The sequence below is a fragment of the Parasteatoda tepidariorum genome, chromosome 5 (genome assembly GCF_982258835.1).
Source record: "Parasteatoda tepidariorum strain Cologne lab strain chromosome 5, Ptep-v5.0, whole genome shotgun sequence".
NCBI lineage: Eukaryota > Metazoa > Arthropoda > Arachnida > Araneae > Theridiidae > Parasteatoda > Parasteatoda tepidariorum.
The window spans coordinates 49,467,857-49,490,802 of record NC_141759.1 but is presented as its reverse complement, the minus strand read 5'-3'; the positions used below and the strand labels follow the sequence as shown (position 1 = coordinate 49,490,802).

General features: G+C 30.9%; 1 protein-coding gene across 1 annotated transcript in view; it reads right to left on the bottom strand.

The window, feature by feature from the left end:
• Positions 1–22,946, bottom strand: part of LOC107438888 (uncharacterized) — a 137,526-nt gene that overhangs the window by 14,602 nt on the left and 99,978 nt on the right. Inside the window, exons 33-38 of the mRNA XM_087163864.1 lie at positions 8,825–8,971; positions 8,539–8,685; positions 8,262–8,408; positions 4,171–4,236; positions 2,551–2,586; positions 1,144–1,254 (exon numbers count right to left, since the gene is read on the bottom strand). Coding sequence (XP_087019990.1) covers positions 1,144–1,254; positions 2,551–2,586; positions 4,171–4,236; positions 8,262–8,408; positions 8,539–8,685; positions 8,825–8,971 — 654 coding nt within the window. The remainder of the gene's footprint in view (positions 1–1,143; positions 1,255–2,550; positions 2,587–4,170; positions 4,237–8,261; positions 8,409–8,538; positions 8,686–8,824; positions 8,972–22,946) is intronic.

The following is a 22,946-nucleotide window of genomic DNA, read 5'->3' as shown; positions in this document are numbered from 1 at the left end:
ATTCTCGTCAAACCTGTTTCGTACATCCCGCCTTAAAAGATTCTACTCACGTTTTCATCCGAAAAGATTGGGTAAAACCTCCGTTGACCCCTCCATACGACGGACCTTTCCAGGTACTCTCTCGACAAGGTAAACATTTCACTCTGAAAATTGGATCCCGCACAACTACAATAAGTATAGATCGTCTCAAGCCTGCCTTTTTAGAAACTTCCATTCCTTTGAATTGTTCAAAATCAGAATCTCAACCTCAAGTGTTCACCAGGAGTGGTAGACGTGTGAAATTCAGAATTCTCTAGCTCAATACCTCCGGTACTTGGAGGGGGAGTTTCTGTGGCGAAATCATCGTACTTGATTCTAAAAGTTCATGCTCTGGCGAAGCTAAAATATGCAATCTACGCTCAAAGTAATTTTTGTTATCTATTTGAACTGAACTGAAGTTCAAGAAATAGATCGTGGTCATCTCAAACTTCGTTACCATCGAAACCATTTTTGCGATACTTTGTTCTTTTTCTCTACTTTTCTTTACTTTACTTATCTCTTTTTTCGGTAACTTGTCTTAACTGTTTCTTCAGCTTTTACTTGTTCAATTATTCTTCTATGGTTTTAATTTTGTTAAGTTTTCATTAAAATTATGTTTAAATTTAGCATTTCTCCAAATTATTTATCTTTGGTGACAGACTCAACTGAACACGCAGACTCATAAATAACGCAGCCGTTTTCTCGCCAAACTATTATAAGCTCGGCAACTATAAACTAAATTTTTCGAACATATTTAACTGGAACTAGAACTTATTAAATTTATATGGCAAACATGGAGCGTAGAATTGGTTTCCAAATTATACAGCAATGACTTAGTTAACGAGAGTTACAATTTTGGCTTTACGTTTTAAACTTCGCACTCACTTAAAATATCATAATATACATTTTTTAAAAAGACAGCTTTTACAATAATACAGCTCTATATTCATTGGTTCTTTGATAGCTTAGGACAGCAAACTTTCAAAAGAATACAAACACATGCAACTTGGTTTTATTAACACCTGTAATTTGCTAAAATATTATTTTCCACTCTTTTTCTTAATAGTAAATCAAATGAAACTTCTCCTGACAAGGCAAAACCAGTTAACAGTTAACTATATTCACCTGAACAAATATTCCCCAATTGAGCGTAACCTGGAAAGCAGCTACACAGTTGTGCACCTTTCTTATTCCATTGGCATGCATAGGAATTTTCACCACAATCACATTTTTTTTCTAAAAATATTAAAATAAAATATGAATTAAAGATAGTAAATATTGTTATAATATGTGTTTACTACAGGTAAAAATATTTACAACATATATAAGGTATTAAAGGGAATCACCTGTCAGTTCAAAATAAACTAAAATACATTGTAACAAGTCATGTTAAAAAAATAAATAGTAAAGCGGTTCAACCGGAAATATTTCAGTATTTACTAAAACTTTTACGATATTTAAGATCAGTGAGTCCTAATGTTTTGAACATTGAAGTCAATAAAAAAATTTATTTATTAAAGTATAAGTAGTTTAGAGCTTAAGAAAATGTGTATTGTAACAAGAATTGAGAATCATATTAGTTCAAAAATTGATTTTCGAGTATGTTTTTACAATAGGTAAAAATATTTTACAATTCATATAAGGTGTTAAATTGAGCCACCTGTCTATTTGAAAGAAACTAAATTACATTTTAATACACAGTCTTGAGAGAAAAAAATTAAATCGTAAAACTTTTCAACCGAAAGCATTTTAATACTCACACAATTTTTACGATATTTAAGATCAGTGTGTCTTAATGTTTTTAACAAAGTCATTTAAAAACGGATTTATTAAAGTACATGTAATTTAGAGCTAAAGAAAATTGTGTAAAAAAATTGGGAATCATAATAGTTCAAAAATTGTTTTTCTAGTAGATAAAAATTAATAAAAAATGATTCAGGTATCAAAATTTGCCACAAACAAAGTAGGAATAATGCTACAGAAAAAAAGCTACCTAATATAGGATAATCTGCAGTTACCGGATTTATTTTAATATTTTTAAAGTCCTTGTTAAGAAAGGAATCGAGCAAGTATGCAAACAGGGGCTCTCAATTTAATAAATAAGGGCTGAAAGAATGGAATTATTAAAAAAATTTGGCAAATCACAATTTAAAAAGAAAATTGCAAACCTCTTTGATTTTCTAATAAAGCTTGTTGCTTTTTTTTGAGAATCGTGACATAAATAACTCATACATTTTGGTTAAAATTTTTCTTTTTATAGTTAGTAAAGTAATTTTTTTTTTCACTTTAGGCTTTGCAGTGGTTCTAAGAAATAAATAATAAAAGGGCTCGTAGCAGAGAACTCTCTTCATACTAAGCAAGCAATTAGGTGCACATCAAAAGTTAAGTAGTATTTAAACAAAAAACTTATAAATTCAATAAATAAATTTAAATAGAAAATAAGAAAGGAAAAGTTAAGCGAGAAAATAGTAGTAAGAAGAATAAATAAAATAATATTAAAAAAAAACAAATTCAATGACAAAAAAAACCTACTTTGAACTTCTGTTGTTGATGTTTCTGTAGTCGTTGCTATAAAAAGAAACATTTTATTAGCTATTATCACGATTTGTGCGTTGTACAAAGATCTATAACCCTAAAAAAGAAATTTAAAACACAAATTGGATTTAAAAGCGCTTTGTCCAAAACACGAAGATTGAAAATACACGAAGTTAGTGATATAAATCACTTTTAATACATTTATCAACTGTAATTTCAGAACTTAGTCATGATTGAAAAATATAAGTTTGTTTCGCTCAAATTTTGTATTTTACCTAGTAAATAGTCCTTCTTCAATCATTCTTTAACCTCTGAATTTTCTCGGTCTGCATATGTTAGCCATTCCTTCTTAGATTCTAAAAACACGCTTTAAAAAAATTTATCCTCACTGTGGATTTTTAAGCTTTCACGAGATTTTAATAGAAATAGAATAGAAATAGAATAGAAGTAGAATAGAAATAGAATAGAAATAGAATAGAAATAGAATAGAAATAGAATAGAAATAGAATAGAAATAGAATAGAAATAGAATAGAAATAGAATAGAAATAGAATAGAAATAGAATAGAAATAGAATAGAACATATAAATTATTTGGTAGAATTTCACTTAAAGAAAAGTAATTTTTAAAAATGACATCAAATCCAAGTGCTCGAAAACGTAAGTAGTTTTAAATATTTTAGAATTTAATTATGCCGAAAATATATATTTTCTCTTTTGATTTAGGATGATCTGTATGGCGTTTTTTGAATCTATATTTATTTAATATTTAAATATAATACAATCAAGAACATGTGAGCCGTGATGACTCAGGGGATAGAACATACCCCTTCCAAAGAGGTGAACCGGGTTCGAATCCCATCGATGGCTGGCTGATACGAATTATGCATCCGGCTTACACCGACCACAGTGTTGACATAAAATATCCTCAGTGGTAGACGGATCATGGATTAGAGTCCCCTTGGCGTCAGGCTAATCTTTGGAGGTTTTCGTGGTTTTCCTCTCCATGTAACGCAAATGCGGATTAGTTCCATCAAAAAGTCCTCCATGAAAGCAAATTTCACTCAATAATTGATCCAGAATTTCAGTTGTTTCCTGGATTGGGTTCAAAATTACAAGCCTATGGTGTTGAGCAATAGTAGTCATAAACCCAAAAATTGGGTCGGTTACTCAACGACGGTTATAAAATAAAATTTTAAAAAAATCAAGAGCATGCAGGTTCACTTATGTGCTTTTTGGTAACGTATGGCGAAATTTATGACAATATAGTAAACAAGTGAATTCTCACAGTATTATGAACTCACAGATGAACTCATAGTACGATATAATACCCATAGTATTATATTTTACGGAATATAAATAAAAATCTGTTTTTGTGTTTCGTATGCATCATAGTAACACTTCATTACAAGAGGAGGGAAATAAAAATAAGAAATGAAAGGAACGAATCAGGATCTTTTTAAATAGATGTCTTCGGATATTAGAGGTTTTTAAATAAACAAAATTTGGTAATCGTGTTTTTACTGCTATAAATATTTGAGCAAATTTAATTGTTCAAAACAAAAGAAAAAGGTTAAGAAATTCGGATATTAATGTTATTAAATAAAATTATATACTTACAATTAGCTATTGTTTTTGTCGAAGTGGGATATGAACTGACACTTACTGTTGAAGACGTCGAATAAGCTGAAAAAATGAAACAATTTAAAAGCTTAAAACGAAAAATGAAAACTTGCGTCATAAGACATATTTTATATATTTTTATATTCTAACAATTCAAAACTTTTCACCGTAAATGGAGGAAGACAGTGTCAGTAAAACCTTATCTTATTTTGAGCATTTCTTATGTGGACTTGAGTATATTCAGATAGGCATTCATATGGCAAAACAATCTATATATATATTTCTCTTACACGGCGATAAAAAGAAGCCTCATTACAACTCCCCGAATGGCAACGCTAGAAAATTAACCAATGATTGCCGCTAAAAATGTCACATGCTAAATCGAGATTAGGTGGCTCAACATATAGCGCTTATAAAAACGGTAACTGAAATAACCAGAGTGTGAAGTATGATGTGCTTATGCGCATCGTATTTTTTGTTAAATAATTTATTTATTATATACCATTTCATAGATGGTAACGAGAAGAGTTTTGTGGTTGCTATGGTGTCTAATTAGAATATAAATTGTTTTTTTGAGTAAGTGTGAGATTTGTTTTTTGAAACTGCGATGCTGTAATTTTATTGTTTAGTTAATAAATCTTCCTTTTATATTAAACGTGATAGTAGTTTCCTTAATTATTTGATTCGAAGTCCTTGGAGTTTTATTTGAGGTCAGTTTATTTTGTATTTTTTGACAAGAGAGAGCATTCTCACCAAATGAGATGTTTAATGTTTTGTTTATGCAGGTTTTTCCATTGCAATTCACTTATTTCAATTTTTAATAGACTTAATTATAGCCAAAATTTTAACCTTTTTAAAGAGATATTAGTTTTAGAAATTTTATCTTAAGATTTTATACTATAGCACATTTCTAATAGGTTTAACGAATTACATGTCATTTATTTGAATTCAAATTTATTTTAATGACTCTATTAAAATAATTATATAAAATATTAAGTATTTACCAAAAATATGTAATTTTTTTTAAAAAAAAAAAGTTGTTATATGGATTTGAATGATTGTTCTGAATTCTTAAAATTTTGTGCATTTGCAATGTACCTAAGTTAGTAGCGAGCGAAGCGAGCTTGGTTTGCGAAGCAAAAAATGTAAGATTGCGTAGCAATTTTTGGGGGTTGGCGAGCGTTAGCCCACTAGTAGTTTAATAAGTACAATTCGAAGATGAACTAGAGCTGAAATAAAAATCTTTTGGAACTTGACAGAAAGCAAAGACTAAAACATCACTTAATCAATAAAAGAACTATTGCGATAAACTTAGTTAATACGAGGAATTTATTAGTATTTGAAGCACTACATACATAACTATTTCATGATGCTTTTGTTTTGCTATTTTTCTTAAAGGATTTGTTTAGTTCAGTATATTATCTATTACAGTATTAAGAATATTTAAATAAACATTTTCGCTGCAATTAATAATTTAACAAATTGTATTCGATTTTATAAATTGATGAGAGAGCAATAATTATTTTGTATAATTCATCTTGTAAAATTCATACAATCAAATTCATATTGTAACAATTTAATAAAGCAAACTTTTGAACTAACATGCTTTTGCCTTTTTTTTAAAGTGAGACACTGTCCTTTTTTAGCTTATTCGCAAAACTTGTGTTGATTACTATATAATGTGTACCTTTTTGATATATTAAATGTATAAGATTAAAAGAGTCAATTTTTTTAAATAAAAATTAAAAGTAGAAACATTCCAATATTTGTGTATCAATTTATTGTTTCTTTTACAAATTCATAATATTTATAGCATTAAATTAAATATGTTGATTCTGAAATGTTTTTCTTAAATAATAAAAAGTAGACATCCTTTCTAGCTGTTTTTTCTTCATTTGCATTTGCAGTTTATAAAAAATTGCTGCGCAAAAGTTTAACATTTTTGATAGAGAGATTCTGCTGTAAGAAAAAATCAAATCAATCAATCTCAGACTGCAGAAAAAAATATGAAATTCTAATAGTTGTGAATAGAATAGAACTGAATGCTCCTTGAAATCTATAGTAGTAATTTTTATAACGAAATTAAAAATACCAGTCTGAGAAAAATAAATTTACCAATGCATTTGTTGCTCTTTACCTTATATACAAACACGCGATTGCAACTGTAATTTGAAATATATATTTTTCGTCACTCATCCTTGCCCGAATTGGCGCTTTGTTATAGTCATTAAAACAAATCCCAAATTACTGGCATCCAGTTTTAGTTAGAAAAATATTGTTTAAATAAAATATGGGAATTACTTTATAAACTAATATGTATTACTCTAATATATATTAAAAAAAAACTAAAATAAAATGAAACAATCAGTTTTATTTTACTAAGTGATAGCTTAATTGTTGATTAGAAAGGAAATAAATTACCAAAGCATTCTGTGCCATTTCTTTTATAGTCAGACACACAATCGCATCTGTATTTAGAAACAACTTTTTCATCATTCACACAAATCCAAAATGGCCCTTTGTTTTAAAAGTTAAATTTCCCCCAAAATCATCGCATCCGGTTTTTACTAAGAAGATAATATTTTAAATTAATATTATTTTGAATTATCAGATATACATTTTAAATGAAAACTACTAAAAAGCTTTTTTTTTTTAAAGTGATAATTTAAATATTGCTCAGATTAATTACTATTAGATTATTGCTCAGTTGAATATTATATTGCTTAGATTACTATTAGATTGGTTAGATTATAATTAGATAACAAGCAATTTCTTAAAAGAAATTTCTAATATAGCTCTCCTCTGATATGCAAAAATATTTTTTCCTTTTATTACATAATTTTATTTTGACTGCAGTTCGCTTTTTCTTATTTTAAAATTTTCTTATTTATTTCATGAGTTGTAACTTTTATTAGAATGAAAAACAAGAAATATACATTTACATATAATACAGCTAATATAAGGTGATATAGATAAGGTGAAAAGATGATATAAAGCTATTTAGAAGTAGTGGCCTGTAAGTTATTAATTTTATTTTTTAGGCTAATATTTTTTTTCACAAAATCTCTCTGTGACTTTTTTAAACCTCAGCAAATGGATTCTAAAATAAATTTATCATGGAATAGAACTTGGGTAATAGGCTTTATTTTAAATGAAAAATTATTAACTATGTTCTAAAAGCGAAACTAATGCTGAATTGGTACTCATTTGAATATAGAAACCTAAAATTCTCCAAATTATTATTGGCACAAATAATGCTTAAATAATTTTCGCCTTCGTATTAACTGACAAAAATATGTACTAAAAAGGAAAATGAATGGATAAATGGTACTAGGAAAAACGTAAAATATCGCCATAATGTCATTGATGCCAATGCTGTATAATTAATTTTGGTAAAAGAAAAACTGAATATGGAATTTATTGCAATTTTAATCAGTACCAAATGTATTAATTTGGGTGAAAAATATTATATTAGAATACTTTGTACCTATTAAAACTACACAAATATTGTGAAGTTCAAGAGGACATGGGATCTTTCCAATAGAGTTTTTTGAAACCCAATTTCGGAAATTTAATTTTTCCCTCATGAGAATATTTAATTTTTCTTTAGTTTAATTTTAGTTATTAAGATAACTTAAAGCATTTTTTGTCCCGAATGTTTAAAAAATATTGCAAAATATGACAATCATGAGAAAAATAAACAAATTGTCCCTCGCTATTGAAACTTTAAGCAATTTTACCAATTTTCTTGTGAACATAAAATGGGAATGTAAGGACTATTTAGTATCAGTTACTGGTTAGCTTTAAAGAGTTTGGAGGAAAAAAACATTTCTCTATCTTCGATGTAATTAAAAAAAAAGCAAATTCACTTCTAGATACAAATAAAGCAGTACAAAAACTTAGTAATATATATTTCACAAAAACAATGGTACATTATCTTCATAAAAATCATACAAAACAAATTCATTAAAATCATTCTGCATTCAAAAAGCTCATTAGAATTTCATAAAAGGGTATTTCTTCAAATTAAATAAAAACAAATTCATTAAATACATATGTAACAAACGACTTCATTGATATTTTTTTACCAACGCATTTCGTGTTCTCAATTCTGTATCCAGGATGGCACTCGCATCTGTATTTCGATACACCTTGTTCGTCATTAATGCATGTAAAGAATTCTCCTTTCTCGTGACATTCTTTGTTTCCTCCGTTGTCCTCGCAACCAGTTAAAGCTGAAAAATTAAGAAACGGTATAGAGAGAAAAACACAACTTTTCTATATTGGTAAGGATCATTGTAAGTTTCATAAAGACCACTGTTTCAATTTTTAAAAAAATTCTTTGAAGGCCATAAATGTTTTTACCGATGCATTTCTTGTTCTTAATTTTATAACCAGGTTGGCACTCGCATCTGTATTTCGATACATCTTGTTCGTCATTAATGCAAGTAAAGAATTCTCCTTTCTCCTGACATTCTTTGTTTCCTCCGTTGTCCTCGCAACCAGCTAAAGCTGAAAAATTAAGAAACGGTATATAAGGTATAGAGTGAAAAACACAACTTTTCTATATTGATAAGGATCATTGTAAGTTTCATAAAGACCACTGTTTCAATTTTTAAAAAAATTCTTTGAAGGCCATAAATGTTTTTACCGATGCATTTCTTGTTCTTAATTTTATAACCAGGTTGGCACTCGCATCTGTATTTCGATACATCCTGTTCGTCATTAATGCATGTAAAGAATTCTCCTTTCTCCTGACATTCTTTGTTTCCTCCGTTGTCTTCACAACCAGTTAAAGCTGAAAAATTAAGAAACTGTACATAAGGCAAAGAGTAAAAAACACCACTTTTAATTATTGAAAACACTCATTGTAAATTTAGTAAAAATTACTGTTTCTATTAAAATATAAAGCAAATTCTTTGAAAACCATAAATATTTTAACCGATGCATTTTTTTCCTTAATTTTTATATAAGCCCTAATATAGTAAAACAATATTAGGGCTTTATTTTTAGTATTATTTTTACATAATCTCTTTTTCGAAAAACATTTCACTGGCTTTTACAGTAACAATAATTGTATAGATAAAATTACAATTGTAGTACACGAAATGATTAGATTTAAATTTTATCTTAATAAAAATAGGAACTAAGTCTGAGAGAATTTCACTTAGTTAGGATTCATTCAATATTTTGGGGACTTTTTATTAAATATTTTTAAATTTGCCATGAATTCGTGACAAAAATAATTGCTAGAAATAATGGGGTCGGTGAGCGAATCAGTCTAGTGAAATATATTTTCATAGCTTCCAACTGTGCACGGTCATTGAAGAAAACATTTCTTAGTAGTAGCAGCATTTTTTTATTGCTATTGATATTGAAAGGCAATTTTAAAAAGAATTGTACATTATTATTATTTATTAGTTAGGTTATAATGGTTTTATATTTAAACGACTTATTTAATTTTAATAAAATTCGTCTTACTCTAATTATTCTCTCACTACCACTCAGTAAAAACTTTCTCTACTACCAAATAAGGTGACACGTACAAATCTGCAATGCTTCTCGTTTACGCCTATCTCAATGGTCAACAAAAGCAATTAAAAAAAGGAAAATAATGATAACCCATTAACTCCAAACTTTCAATAGAGTTACGGTAAGAAATATGTCTCTACGAAGGTTCATGCAAATATATTTGATTTAAGTGAATGTTTTTTTTCTTCTTAAAAACAATGCAATGAACGATGCAATGAGCAGGTGGCTTAAACTCTAATCTAAAGTTTAAAATATTTTAAAGTGGGAAATCTAAAGCCGTAAATAAGATCAAGGAGGAAAGGGCAAGCAAAGCAATATGAAATGGACTACATAAATAGTTCCATGCGTTGGCAAGCGATGCCTAATAGAGCTCAGAGCGTAGATGTAGATTGTAGATGAATTAATAAAAATCATAAATTCATTTTCTAATGTTAATTATTTCAAATAAAATTTTTTTAGAAGCTATACTATTAACAATAAAATAAAATGAAATATAAACTAGAGAAATAGAATAAAATAAATTAGAACTAAAATAAATTAGAGAAAAATAAAATAAATTAGAGAAACATAAAATAAATTAGAGAAAAAGAAAGTAAATTGGAGAAAAAAAAATAAATTAGAGAAAAATAAAATTAACTACGATAAAATAAAATAAATTATAGAAAAGCAAGGGGATGATATCTGAATCCCGTTCGTTATCTAAAAACATTCATAAAAAATTTTGGGCTGACTCATAAGTTTTATGATCCATTTATGATTTTTAGTTGGTGCGTTTCATATCTCTTTATTTGAACTATTGAATTTAATGAAGAATATTCTTATGCGAGATGTAAAACATGTTTTTCTAAGAAGCATCGATATAAAAGGCATTAAATATAAAAAAAACTAAAATTATTTTAAGATAGTAATGTGCTCCTATCGTTAATTTATATTTCCCGTTGACTTTTTGTTCCAGTTAATGCGAGTTTTATTTATTAGGAAAAAAAACATCAAATTATATATCTCCTAAAACAAGTTTATGATTCTAGTAATCACAATTAAACCTGACAATTGAAATTTCTTATTTGATACACTATTTATTTCCTTTCGAAAATTTCAATCATTATGTGATTTGCAGCGCAGTGAACCGTTTCGTTTGACCATTAAAATTCTCTCCACTATTGTTTTTTTACAGACACAAACCTTTCTGATCTGTATTCTTTTCGTGGGACGATATAAATCCCACTTATTCTTTGAGCATCAAACTTGTCCCAGTTAATAGCTTTTGTTATACTATTGTGATTATTTTCGGATCCATTCTTACAACTATTTTGGAATCATCAATTACTAATTTATCTGCATGAGCTACATAGGTGAATATTTAATTAATATTAAGTGTGACTTTTGCGATTTCTGGAGGTGGATTAAAAGGTGCTTAAATTCTGTCTCACAACGCAAAATTTCAGTTAAATTTGTTTTAATATTACATAAATAATAATTAAGAAATATTCAAAAAGATTTCTATGAGGAAAATAAAGTTTCTATTTGCCAGTATTCAAATCTTGATAACTCTTGTTTTCCTTCTCCATATTACAGATATATTATCATTAATTTTCCGAAAAATAATACTACATAAATTGTACATATTCAGTCAACATTTTTCTAAAGAAAATGTTTCCTTCTCTACGAAAAGAGGTGGTTGTGATTGCTTATAGTGAAACGAAAATACTCACCTTCAAGCTAAGGGATAGATAAAAACCGATTCTTCATTATCCAAACCCTACGCTAGAGCTTATATAAGCGAAGCTCCAAAATGTTTTTCTTTTCTAAGCCCTGTCTTCCCAAAATCAATTTAAGAATCAGTAATACACATCAAAAAATGCAAATAAAATACTTGTTATGTTACAATCATTGTAATTTTTTGACTGCTTTAAAGATGTAGAGTGAGTAACAAAAAGAATGATAATTGATTGGTGCAGCAGATATTTTAAGTAACGATTTATTTAGTTTCAATTAAAGTTTTTATAAAGATTTATCCCCACCTCCAAAATATAGAGGGTAGCCATATTCTTGGAAATAGAGTTCCAAAGTTTGTTTAGAAGAGCGGCAAAATGAATTGAAAAGTTTTTGCAAGCAATTGAAAACTTCGTTTATCTCAAGTTATTTCAATGCAAAAAGAAAATAGTTTTTGCGTAATATTTATTATTTAATTGAATAAAAGTCGAAAAAATTGGGAATAGCTAGGTTTACATCAGTTTCATGGATGTTATTTACATGGCGATATACAAAATTTCAGTGAAATTCGCCGAATAGATTTAAAAAATTAATTTTCAAAAATACAATCTTTTTATAGTATTTAAAAACATTAACTAGGAACAATTAGGGCAAGCAGAAAATAAATAAGTGAAATTACTGTACAGATATAAGGCTTGGAATGTGGATAGCAATAATATCGTTCGAATTTGCTATATTTAAATAGATTGCTAAATTGAAACAAATTGTCGGGCTTTTTGGCTCAATTATATGATAATGTGGTTTAACCTAAAATAATATGTAGTTTTAATTAACACCTTTGTCCCTCATATATATATATATATATATATATATATATATATATATATATATATATATATATATATATATATATATATATATATATATATATATATATATATATATATATATATATATATATATATATATATATATATATATACTGTTTTTACCTTCATACCGATTTTAATATTATATTATAAAATAATTCAGTTCGACACACTGCAGATTCTAATTTTAAATTTTTAGAGAAGCTGATTCTCAGAGAATTTGAGATATTGCGATCTTGAGTAATTGGAGAAAAAGTCCCAATTCTTCTTTATCTATTAATTCGCTTTTCAATTTTTATACTTATTTAGGCTCAAGGAAGAATTTTGGAGTTTTCCTTCACGGAAAACAAGTTTTAACAGTCGTACACTAACCAAAAGGGATATTTTTACTAATTATCAAACTCATTTGTAAAAATAGCTCAACAGTGAAAAAAAATAGACTCTGCGACATCTCAAATTTCTCCATGCAACGAAGGAGCGTACACATTCTAGAAAATGTACTTATAAATACCATTACGAGCAATTTATAAGAGAGAAAGCTGACGGATTTACTGATTAATGAAATAAGCTTTCGTTAACTTTATATGACACTTCTTTCCAAGGAGCACTTATAATATTCATGTGATTAATAACTTAAACTTTTCACTCAAAACATGTGATTAACTTCAAAATTTAACACCGTGCAACTCATAATTGTAACCTTTATAATACGTAAGATAGTTTTTTTTGTATTAAGATATAGATTTAGTTTTTAAAAGAATTAAACTTAATGTTTTTTGTTCAATAGGAAAATTTTTATACAAATAAGTTTAGTGTAATAGAAATTCTCATGTTCTCATGGATAATAATATGCGGTTTATTTTTTAATTAAATGGAAGAAGCTAGTACACACAGCAGTTTCAAATGTCAACAGAAAACTGCCTTTCATCATTGATCTTACACAGATTTAGCTGCCGAAATTTCTTTTCTTAAATATATTAAAAAAAAGTAGAATATTTAACACATAAATATGCATTTGTTCACCCTTAAATCTTTAAATTTGTTTTGTAAAAACGATTTTGTTTATTATACGCACGCTATAGTAATCACTCATTCAGTGGAAATAATATATAAATATTACACGTTTTAACAACTTGTTCTTAAAAATTCTTCGACTGACAGAATGATCTAGATTTTAATTAAAAAGATTTTCAAGCGTGTGCACGAGATAATCTTCTGTCGATGGTCATGTTTGTGGTCCCTAGAGAAACCGGTTTCTCCAATGGATTGTAGGTGCAACAAATTGTTCTAGTAGTTTATTTGACCATCTATGTTCCCCTTAGAAACAAAACTATACTTTCTGCTGAATCAAGAATTACCTGCTTCCGTGGCAACTACCACTAATGCACGAGTTTATTTTCTGATTACTGACAGTATACATAATTTAAATGGGTTAAAAAAAATGATGCAACATATTTGATAAAATAATTTGATACAGCCAGGCGAAACTAAGCAGTCGAATGGAAAATTTTGCACTTAACAAAATGTAAGTGAAACAGAGTACGTTCAGTAATATAAGTACTTCGAAAAAGGATTATAATTATTACTGAACTATCATATACATAATTATCAAATAATAGAGAGTTATTAAACATCATTCTAGCTAGCAATTTGGAGAAAACTAATAGGCAAAAACAAGAAAAATAGTTAAGTGGGCAGCGAGGAAAAATTCTTTTTCTGCAAGTCTGTGCACGCTGTGTCTGAAGTATCAAACAAAAATTTAAATTTATTAAGTACTTGTCTTTCTACTTAGGGTTTCAAAAATGTAAATCTTGTCAATTGGAAAGTAATAGAGATTACATATATATATAGAAAACAAAAATGGGAACAACCTGTATGCTAAATAAGGAAACTATAGTCACTTGTCTAGCACAGTAGCTGAACGGCATTCTGTCAGACAGAAAAAAACGTATCTCATAGGATGTTTCAAAACCTCTAACAGCTACACAACTCTCGTATCAGAGTTTTATTCTGTTTACCAAAGTCCCCATCAATCCCTTTGGCAACCACTCTCACTTTTGCACCAATGTACCCTTAAGCTCAACGATGATCACCTTTTTAGATGCAATCGTGCGTATTATACGTATTTGATAGTAATAAGGTTAAGGGACATCGCAAACCACTTCAATTGTTGAATATCCTCCCATAGGAGATATTCATCTACCAACTGAGCTCTGCGTGGACAAGCGTTACCGTTAATAAAAAGGAAATTCGGCCCGTATAAACAGCGCAAAAGTCTCACATAGGTTGCAAGAATCTCACTCATGTACCGCTAATCTGTTAGAGTGCCTCTATCAAACACATGAAGATCGGTATGCACATCTGCCATGATGCCTGCTTAGACCGTCCGATCCCCACGACCATAGCGACCTTTTCGATAGTGTTAAAGGGTTGATATTGACTACTGGGTTCTCTCCAGATGAGAACGCATCTCGAGGGGGTAAACAGACTGATTCACGGAAGAGATAATCCCTCCCCAATCATCCCCTGTCCAAGACAGGCGTTCTCGTCATAAAACTAAGCAATCCTTTTCGTGGTATATAGTCAACGTTTTTAGACGATGCAGACTACTGGGCATCTGCCATACATGCCAACTAGATTAAGCCTCTGGGCTACTGTTATCCGTGAAATGGGTGTCTCGGTTGCACTATACTAGTTGCATGACACTTGTGTCGTTCGCATGGGTTTCTCCTTTATGGCTAGAAATCTCAAATAATGGTTTCGAGAGATCGTTGTTTCACTACAGCGGCCTTAACCAAGTATATGGGCTTATGTCCCTATCTCTGTGAACTGTCTCCACAGAGTGAGCACCACATTTCTCGAAATCCTGAGACCTTTACAACAGGAAGCCTGTGATTGGTCCGCCTCGAGTCTTTTAAATAACCGCCATCATCTGACATCATATAGACAACAACCAATTATACTAATGATGATGCAAAGAAATTAAAAAAAAACAAAGATTTAGCTAAGCTGTTTCAAAACTTCAAGAAGTGCTCGCAAATATCTTCTGATACCTTATTTGCGTATAGTAATTATTTAATTTGATTTTGTTTTTTTAAGAAAGTCTTTTCTACATTTAATTGCTTTTATCAGTGAATAATAATATAAGGAAAGAGTGTGTCTGATGGTCACCGGGTGTGTTTGTCTTTTAATTCCAAAATCGATTGAGCCAGCATCTTGAAATTTGATGCAAATCGATCGGAAATTTCATTTCGATTGTATTAGAGATCATTTAAATTAAAAATTGTAATAATCTGATTGGTTTAAAAATATTGGTTTATAAATTTTTTACATTTAGTTGCTGTTAGCCAAAAATGCGTATGAGAATATGAAGAAGCCTGGACATACACTGGATGAACACTGGACCTACACCGGGAGTTATGGCCTGGGGAGCAATTTCCCATATGAAAGCAGGAGAACTCTCGTGATAATACCACGCACCTATAAAGTAAATTTGCATATCAACCAGGTGATTCAACCTGTCTTGTTGCTATTCATGAGCAGCTCACAAGTGGATTTTTTCCAGCATAATAACGCTCGCACTCATACTGCTGTTATAACCTTACATGCTCAACAGAATGCCAGCATGTAGCCTTTGCCTGATAGTTCACCAGATATTTCACCAATCGAGGAAGCGTGGGAAATCATTGGATGATAACTTCAGCGTCTTCCGCAACCAGCATTAGCTACCAGCATTGCTAACCAAGTGCAATAGGCATGGAACTTCATCCCACAAAACGACATACGGCATCCGTATGACACAATGTATGCCCTTTTGCTTGCTTTCATTTAAAATTCGTTATACGGGTTATTAATGTACCAGTATTTCACATTTGAAATGGTTTTTCTCTTAATCGTATTAACCTGTGATCCCGAAACTTTAATCAACTTAATATTTTTCTCGGAGAAATGCATTGTCGAAATTTCATTACTCTACAATAATTTTTTCTTGCTGTTGTGATTTTTCCCCCCTCAGAGTGTATTTCTTTTAAATAAATCTAATAATAAGTCCGGGGGGAAGGTAATAAAAATGCAAGCAACATTAAATGACAATTCAGCTAGATAAAAAAGGCAGAGAAAATTTTTACCGTAATATTAGTTCGTCAAATATATTTTTAAAATTACTAGTATCGTGAATAACTATTATTGTGCGTCAATTGAAATTATGATTGTAATAAGACTTGACTTTACTATTGTGTAGTAAAAACGCAAAGATTTATCAGTTCAGTGGGAAAGTATAAAATATGACTAAAAGTGGTATCTGTTGTACTGTATTACACTGTCAGCAAAAATGATAGTGAAAAAGAAATATCACAACTACTTATTTACTTAATTTTCACATTATTCATATTGTTCACTTAAGCAATGATGTAACTTTTTTACTCGAATGTCATTTCATTAGTTCTGAGTCACTTCATTAGTCCTTTCATTAGTTCATTTCGAGTGTCGCTTCATTAGTTCTCAGAATATGTTAAAATATACAAAAAGTGAATTTAATGTTAAGCGGTCCGCACCTTCGACTGTTATCCAGAATTCGTCTAACACTGTCTCTTCATATTTTGAGAAGCAAAGATATTAATACATCGTAAATAAAACATGCTAATTTAGAGAAAGTACATTTTTGTGTCTGGATTTTTAGCTGAAAATATCGTCTACACTAATAAATTGGCATAGGTTATGTTTGACCCTAGAGCCATTAAGATTGAGTCCTAGAACGTGAAAATCCAATCATTAGATTAAGAGTTGTTTTGTGTCTTAACATTTCTACGCACTTTATTTATCAAACCGGAATGTACAAATATATAAAAATACGTGTTAAAATGAATAATTATGGTGACTAAATTTTAATAAATTAAAAGTTTCACTGCACATTTTACCTGTTTTTAAAATTTTGTTTAAAAAAAAGTCATCATCATGAAAAGCTAGACTAAAATGTTCTAGGAGTGCAGAGTGCAAAAATCAATTCCCCCTAATTTCAATGAATTTTTTTTTTCATTTTGAATATCAATATAATTACAAATACATATGATATACATATTTTACTTACTTTTTTAAAAAAAGAAACATCTTAATAAACAAAAATCCTTGTACATACATTACCTACACATTTTCTATCCATTCCAGTTCCTTTTTGCTTATACCCATTTGTGCAAATACAGTTCTTAACTGACCCTGAATACGAATAAGAGCAATTCCAACCTTTGCCACAATTACAAGCTGAAAGTTTAAAGTTGAAATTTTAAAAGAATGAAGTTAAAAACATTTTATTCTGAAAACTTTAAACACAAATTAATATTGCACCCTGTATTTAATTATAAAATCTTACATCGGGAAAAGTACATTCTTATTTATTTCTTATAATATTTCTTTCATGTTGCTCTCAATCTGAATTTTATTTCATAGTACGATCATTGGCAATAAATTAATTGTTATGTGGTCAAACGCAATTGTACAGTAAAATTAGGCGAAAAATTAACCAAACCCAAACATTCAAAATAACAATCAGGGACCCATTGGGATTTGGTTTTTGGAGAGCCGCACATGAAGTTCCGAGATCCTGTGGAGGGTTTTGGCAGAAGGGATAAAAAAGGAGGTGGAAACTTAAATACAGATATTTAAACAAATAAGATATAATTTTCAATGATTTTTTTAAGCTGAATCAAATCTGAACCTGATACAATAGAACGAATAGTTTAGAGTATATAAGAGGTTTAAGTAAAAATGTATTTGTTTGCACTTGTCTTAATCACAACTTGTCACAATCAATAGGAAAAATAACTAAGAAGTTACTAGCGTGCTTCTGAATAAAAAGTGCTTCTTTTGTTACATAAACTGCTGTTTGTAGAAAATGCAACACCATGAAAGAATCATCAGAATCAAATGAAATTTAATGCAGAAACGACTTGTACTGATACAAATAAATGATGAAATTTTCAAAACAAAAGAAACAAATTAAGCGTCCGAAATCAGTATTTGGTGCAGCCACCACGCGCTGCAATAAGTGCTGCTATACGACGTGGCATGGAGTCAAACAGATGTTGAATATCTGCTTGAGGAAGAGAATTCCATATCGCTTGTATGCGCAACCAAAGTTCGTCTTTGGAAACTGCAGGACGCGGATCACGAGTGAGACGCCGACCAACCATATCCCACACGTGCTCAATAGGCGACATATCCGGCGAATAAGCAGGCCAAGGAAGAAGTTGCATGCGTTGTGCTGAACAGAAGTCTCTAACAGTCCGCGCAACATGTGGGCGTGCATTATCCTGCTGAAAGATAGCTCCAGGGATGCCTTGAAGGAAAGGAACGACTTCGGGCTGTAGCACTTCACGGACGTATCTGTTGCTATTGAGATTACCCTCAATTCGTATCAAATTGGATCGTCCATGATACGAAATCGCACCCCAGACCATAACTCCGGGTGTTCGATCACTATGTCGTTCAATAATACACTCAGGAAGGCAGCGTTGACCGGCATAACGTCTAACACGAACACGGCCATCATGGGTCCACAAATTGAAGCGTGATTCATCTGAAAAGACAACTTGGTGCCAATCAGCTCGCCAGTCTCTGTGCTCAAGAGCCCACTGCCGACGCAGCCGTCGATGATCCGCCGTGAGGGAAATCCTGTATAATGGCACCCTTGCACGCAATCCACGGCGCAGCAGACGACGACGAATTGACGAAGCCGACAATTGTACACCTGTAGCAGTAGACCAATGTGCTGCCAGCTGCCTGGAGGAAGCTGTGCGATCATTCACCGCCATGCGGAGCAGGTGTCGATCATCGCGCTCTGACGTCACCTTCTGTCGTCCAGTGCCTGTTTTTCGAGTTGTTCGGTGCTCGTCGGTCCACTGCTTCCAAACTCGCATCACTGTGGAACTGTTCCGCTGCATACGAGCTGCTATTGCGCGATAGGAAAATCCTCCTTCTCGAAGGCCGATTATCCTCCCTCGTTCAAACTCCGTAAGTTGCTTGAATTTCTTATTCTTCCGTCGTGGAGGCATACTCAGGTCTCACTAAACGTTTGCCACTAACAAATAATCATAGACTATTTTCAACGTCCCGCTACAGCACTTTATTTATACGCTTTCAGCATCAAATCAGAGGGCGCTGCGCACGCCACGCACGCGCGATGGCTCTGAAACTTTATTAATTTGCATAATATCCTATAATTGACATTTGCTGCGAATTTCATTTGATTCTGATGATTCCTTCATGGTGTTGCATTTTCTACAAACAGCAGTTTACTTATGTAGACACTTACGTTGCTACCGAGGAGCTGCTTAAACATCAAACGTTTATGTCTTGATGTAATTTTTTACGTTGAATTGAATCAGATTAATCCTGAAACAATCGGACCGATAATTTAGAAGTTATAAGCGTTTATATATACCAAGAATACAATTCTGCTCTTGTATCAAGCAAGACCAAACACAAATCAATAGGGTTATCTGCATAGCAATGAAAGTTATTGCTTAGATAAGTGCAAGCACAAAATTAAGCTTTTTTACATTAAACGATTATAACTTGTCTATATATTAAGTAAAATGAGCAAATATGTACAAACGAGTATATTTAGTTCATAAAAAAATTTTATCTTCTCGGTATAGTAATGCAGGTTAGGTTTCATTAGATTCATCGGGGAAAAAATACATCAAAAATCATACCTCATTTGTTTAATTATCAGTATTCAAGATTAATTAAGTTTCATAAGATATTTTTACTATTCAAGACGTTTATTTTGTAATAGTATCATAAGTGTAACTTCAAAAATATTTCGCTCTTGTTTAATTGCAGCTTAAACAATTAATGCCTAGTTGACCTATCATGAGCTAACGGGAATGGAACAGGGATTACCGATTGGAAAGTAAAACTGTGAAGATTTGGTTCTACAAACTTTCAACGCAGCACAATTACCGCTGCTCACTTGGAACCATAAACTGAGGGGAAACTGGGTGAGTTTATAAAATTACGAAATGAACATACGTAATTTAAATAATATCTTTAGCTATCTTTATGTTTTAGAATGTTTCTTACTTATATTAACTTACTTTAAACTAATTTTATTATTAAGAGTAGCTACATATTTTATCAGGTTTAATTAAGTGGCTAATCAATTTTTTTGCATAATTAATATTTTTGATGCATTTTAATAAATCTTATTATTTTTGTAAAAAAACCTTTTTTATCAACAGTTTAATGCGAAAAAGTTGCATATTGAAAAAAAATAAAAACGGCATAAAATTTTTTAAATCGGTAAATATCCTTCATTTGCGCATCGTTCTTAAAATTAATCACGCCTTTTTTTCTTTTACTCTTGTTTGACTGGATAATTCTTCTGAAACAAACACGCTTCAGTTTTTATTCTTTCTTGATAGTTTGAATAACTTACACAAATGAAATTGAACTCTGATACACAATAAACTTTTTTACGATCGCACACCGTTTTAGAAAAACACACAAGTTTAAAAATTTTTCGTAATTTTTACTTTGTTAATTTGGCTATATCTTACCAATCAGACCTCACCACGTTTAAAAATGGGTATCCTGCATACCGTGACGTAACTACCCCTACGAATATTAAACATCAATTTACTGGTATATAAGACATGCAAACTTGATTCAATCATGAGGTACATTTTGATAGATGAAGATTGACATGGTCGATAACTCCGCCCCCACATTGGTGACATCCGGACGTGATTTGAACACGCAGTAACGCCTTCTTCGTTGGACGGTCCACATTGAGCAGTTGACTTGTTACTTGTGACTGCAACGTTATCCAATCCTCCTCAAGCTGTTGCTACGCAGTCTCGTCTCAATTAAACACAACAGGCTGCCTGCATACACTCGACTGCTAACGGTCTTTCACAAGCACAGCAACTAGTGAGATCCGTTTATCGAATTCTGTCCTTGATAAAATTCTGGTGGGGGAGTATTGTGGCGTAACTACCACTAGAAGATGAAGGTAGGCATTGTCGGTAACTCCGCCCCCCACAATACCATCGCATCGAGTTCCTCCTACAAAACAACCATTCAACCATCCAGATTCTTTAAGTGGTTTTTGCATTATATTTACTATTGTGGACAAATAATTTCAATGGAGTTGGATACTTTAGCTTACTGCATTGATAAGTTTCCTTTTCTATATCTTCTACTGATATTTTGAAGAAATCAAGATTAACTGATCTGGACCTTAGTGTTGTTAGGATATATCCGTTCCTAACTTCATGTTTACTTAGTTTATTTGTATTTGACAAACCTGTACAAAGTCAGGGAGTGACACGGAAACGTTATTGTTTTTCTAATTCGCAAAGTGCCAGAATTTTTCGGAGATCTAATATCATCTGCATAAGTACTGCAGCATTTTAGGAGGATATACCATGCAAGAATTCCAATTAATGATTGAGTAGCAATTCGAATCTTGAAATTTTATAGTCTGTATTACAAAATGCGATGATTGCCCAGCAAATTTCTGTCAACCGACAATACCTGCAGTACATTTTAAATGCAATCACCTTGCAACATTGTCCAGAAGACTTGCCAAATTGCTGTCCCGTTCCTTTATCCATTTCAAACAGCTAATTGTCGTCAATTAAATTTTTAGATAGTATATAAGAAGGGCCTTAAAAGCAAGACAAACCGTCCCAATGAAAAAGACTCTTAGAAGTTTTGTGCTACCGAAGCTAAATTTTCATCCTGCAGATTGCTTTGAAATCATTCATTGAAATTTTTGATTGGTATATCCTTCTCCGATGTTTCACAACTTAAGTGACGTTTAAATTATATCACACATTAGCTCCCGATACTACGCATTAGAGAGATATCAAAATCTCCCTATCACTCTCAGGCTGTTATAAAGGAGCGTCAAACTTGTGACAGAAACTTCGAATAAGATTAAGAAAATTAAGTTAGAGTTTGAGCAACATTAAAGTCTAGATCAGTTTTGTCTTAACTCTCCAAACAATCAGACTTAAAATGTGTTATAGATATAAAAAAGGAAACTTAACAAAGAAGTAAACCTAGATATCCAACTCAAATAAAAATCTTTGAATATAGCTATAATGTAAATACCCGTCCAAAAAACGGAAGGTTACAGTATAGATGGAACTCAATGTGCAAACATCTTCACGTGGTTAGTTCCAAGTTTTTCTGGTCAACTCTAATGAGAGAATATATACACAGAGAGAATTAAGAAATATTGGTTAACTTCTGTTTTTTTCTAATTTTTTTTTGTTGCTATTAAAATTGACTTCTGTGAGTTCCATAAAAAATGCCACATTTTAACAGCCAATCATTATCGATTTAAGCTCATTACTCGTTTGCAGGAGCACAATTGTTATTATATAAGGGGGAAAGCATTAAAAAGCAGGAACAATTACTTACCTATGCATTTTTTTTGTGTTTCTATAAATCCATACATTGGCTTACATTTACAAACAGCTTTACCATCTTCTTCAACGCATAATCCACTTCCACAGTCACATACAGTGTTCACATCTTAAAATAAAAGAAAGAATGCATATTAGATATAATGTGTCTTGTTAACACCAGTAAAAAACATCAAACAAATTGTATCAACTATCTAAAGGGGATATTTGTTAAATAATGAGTCAA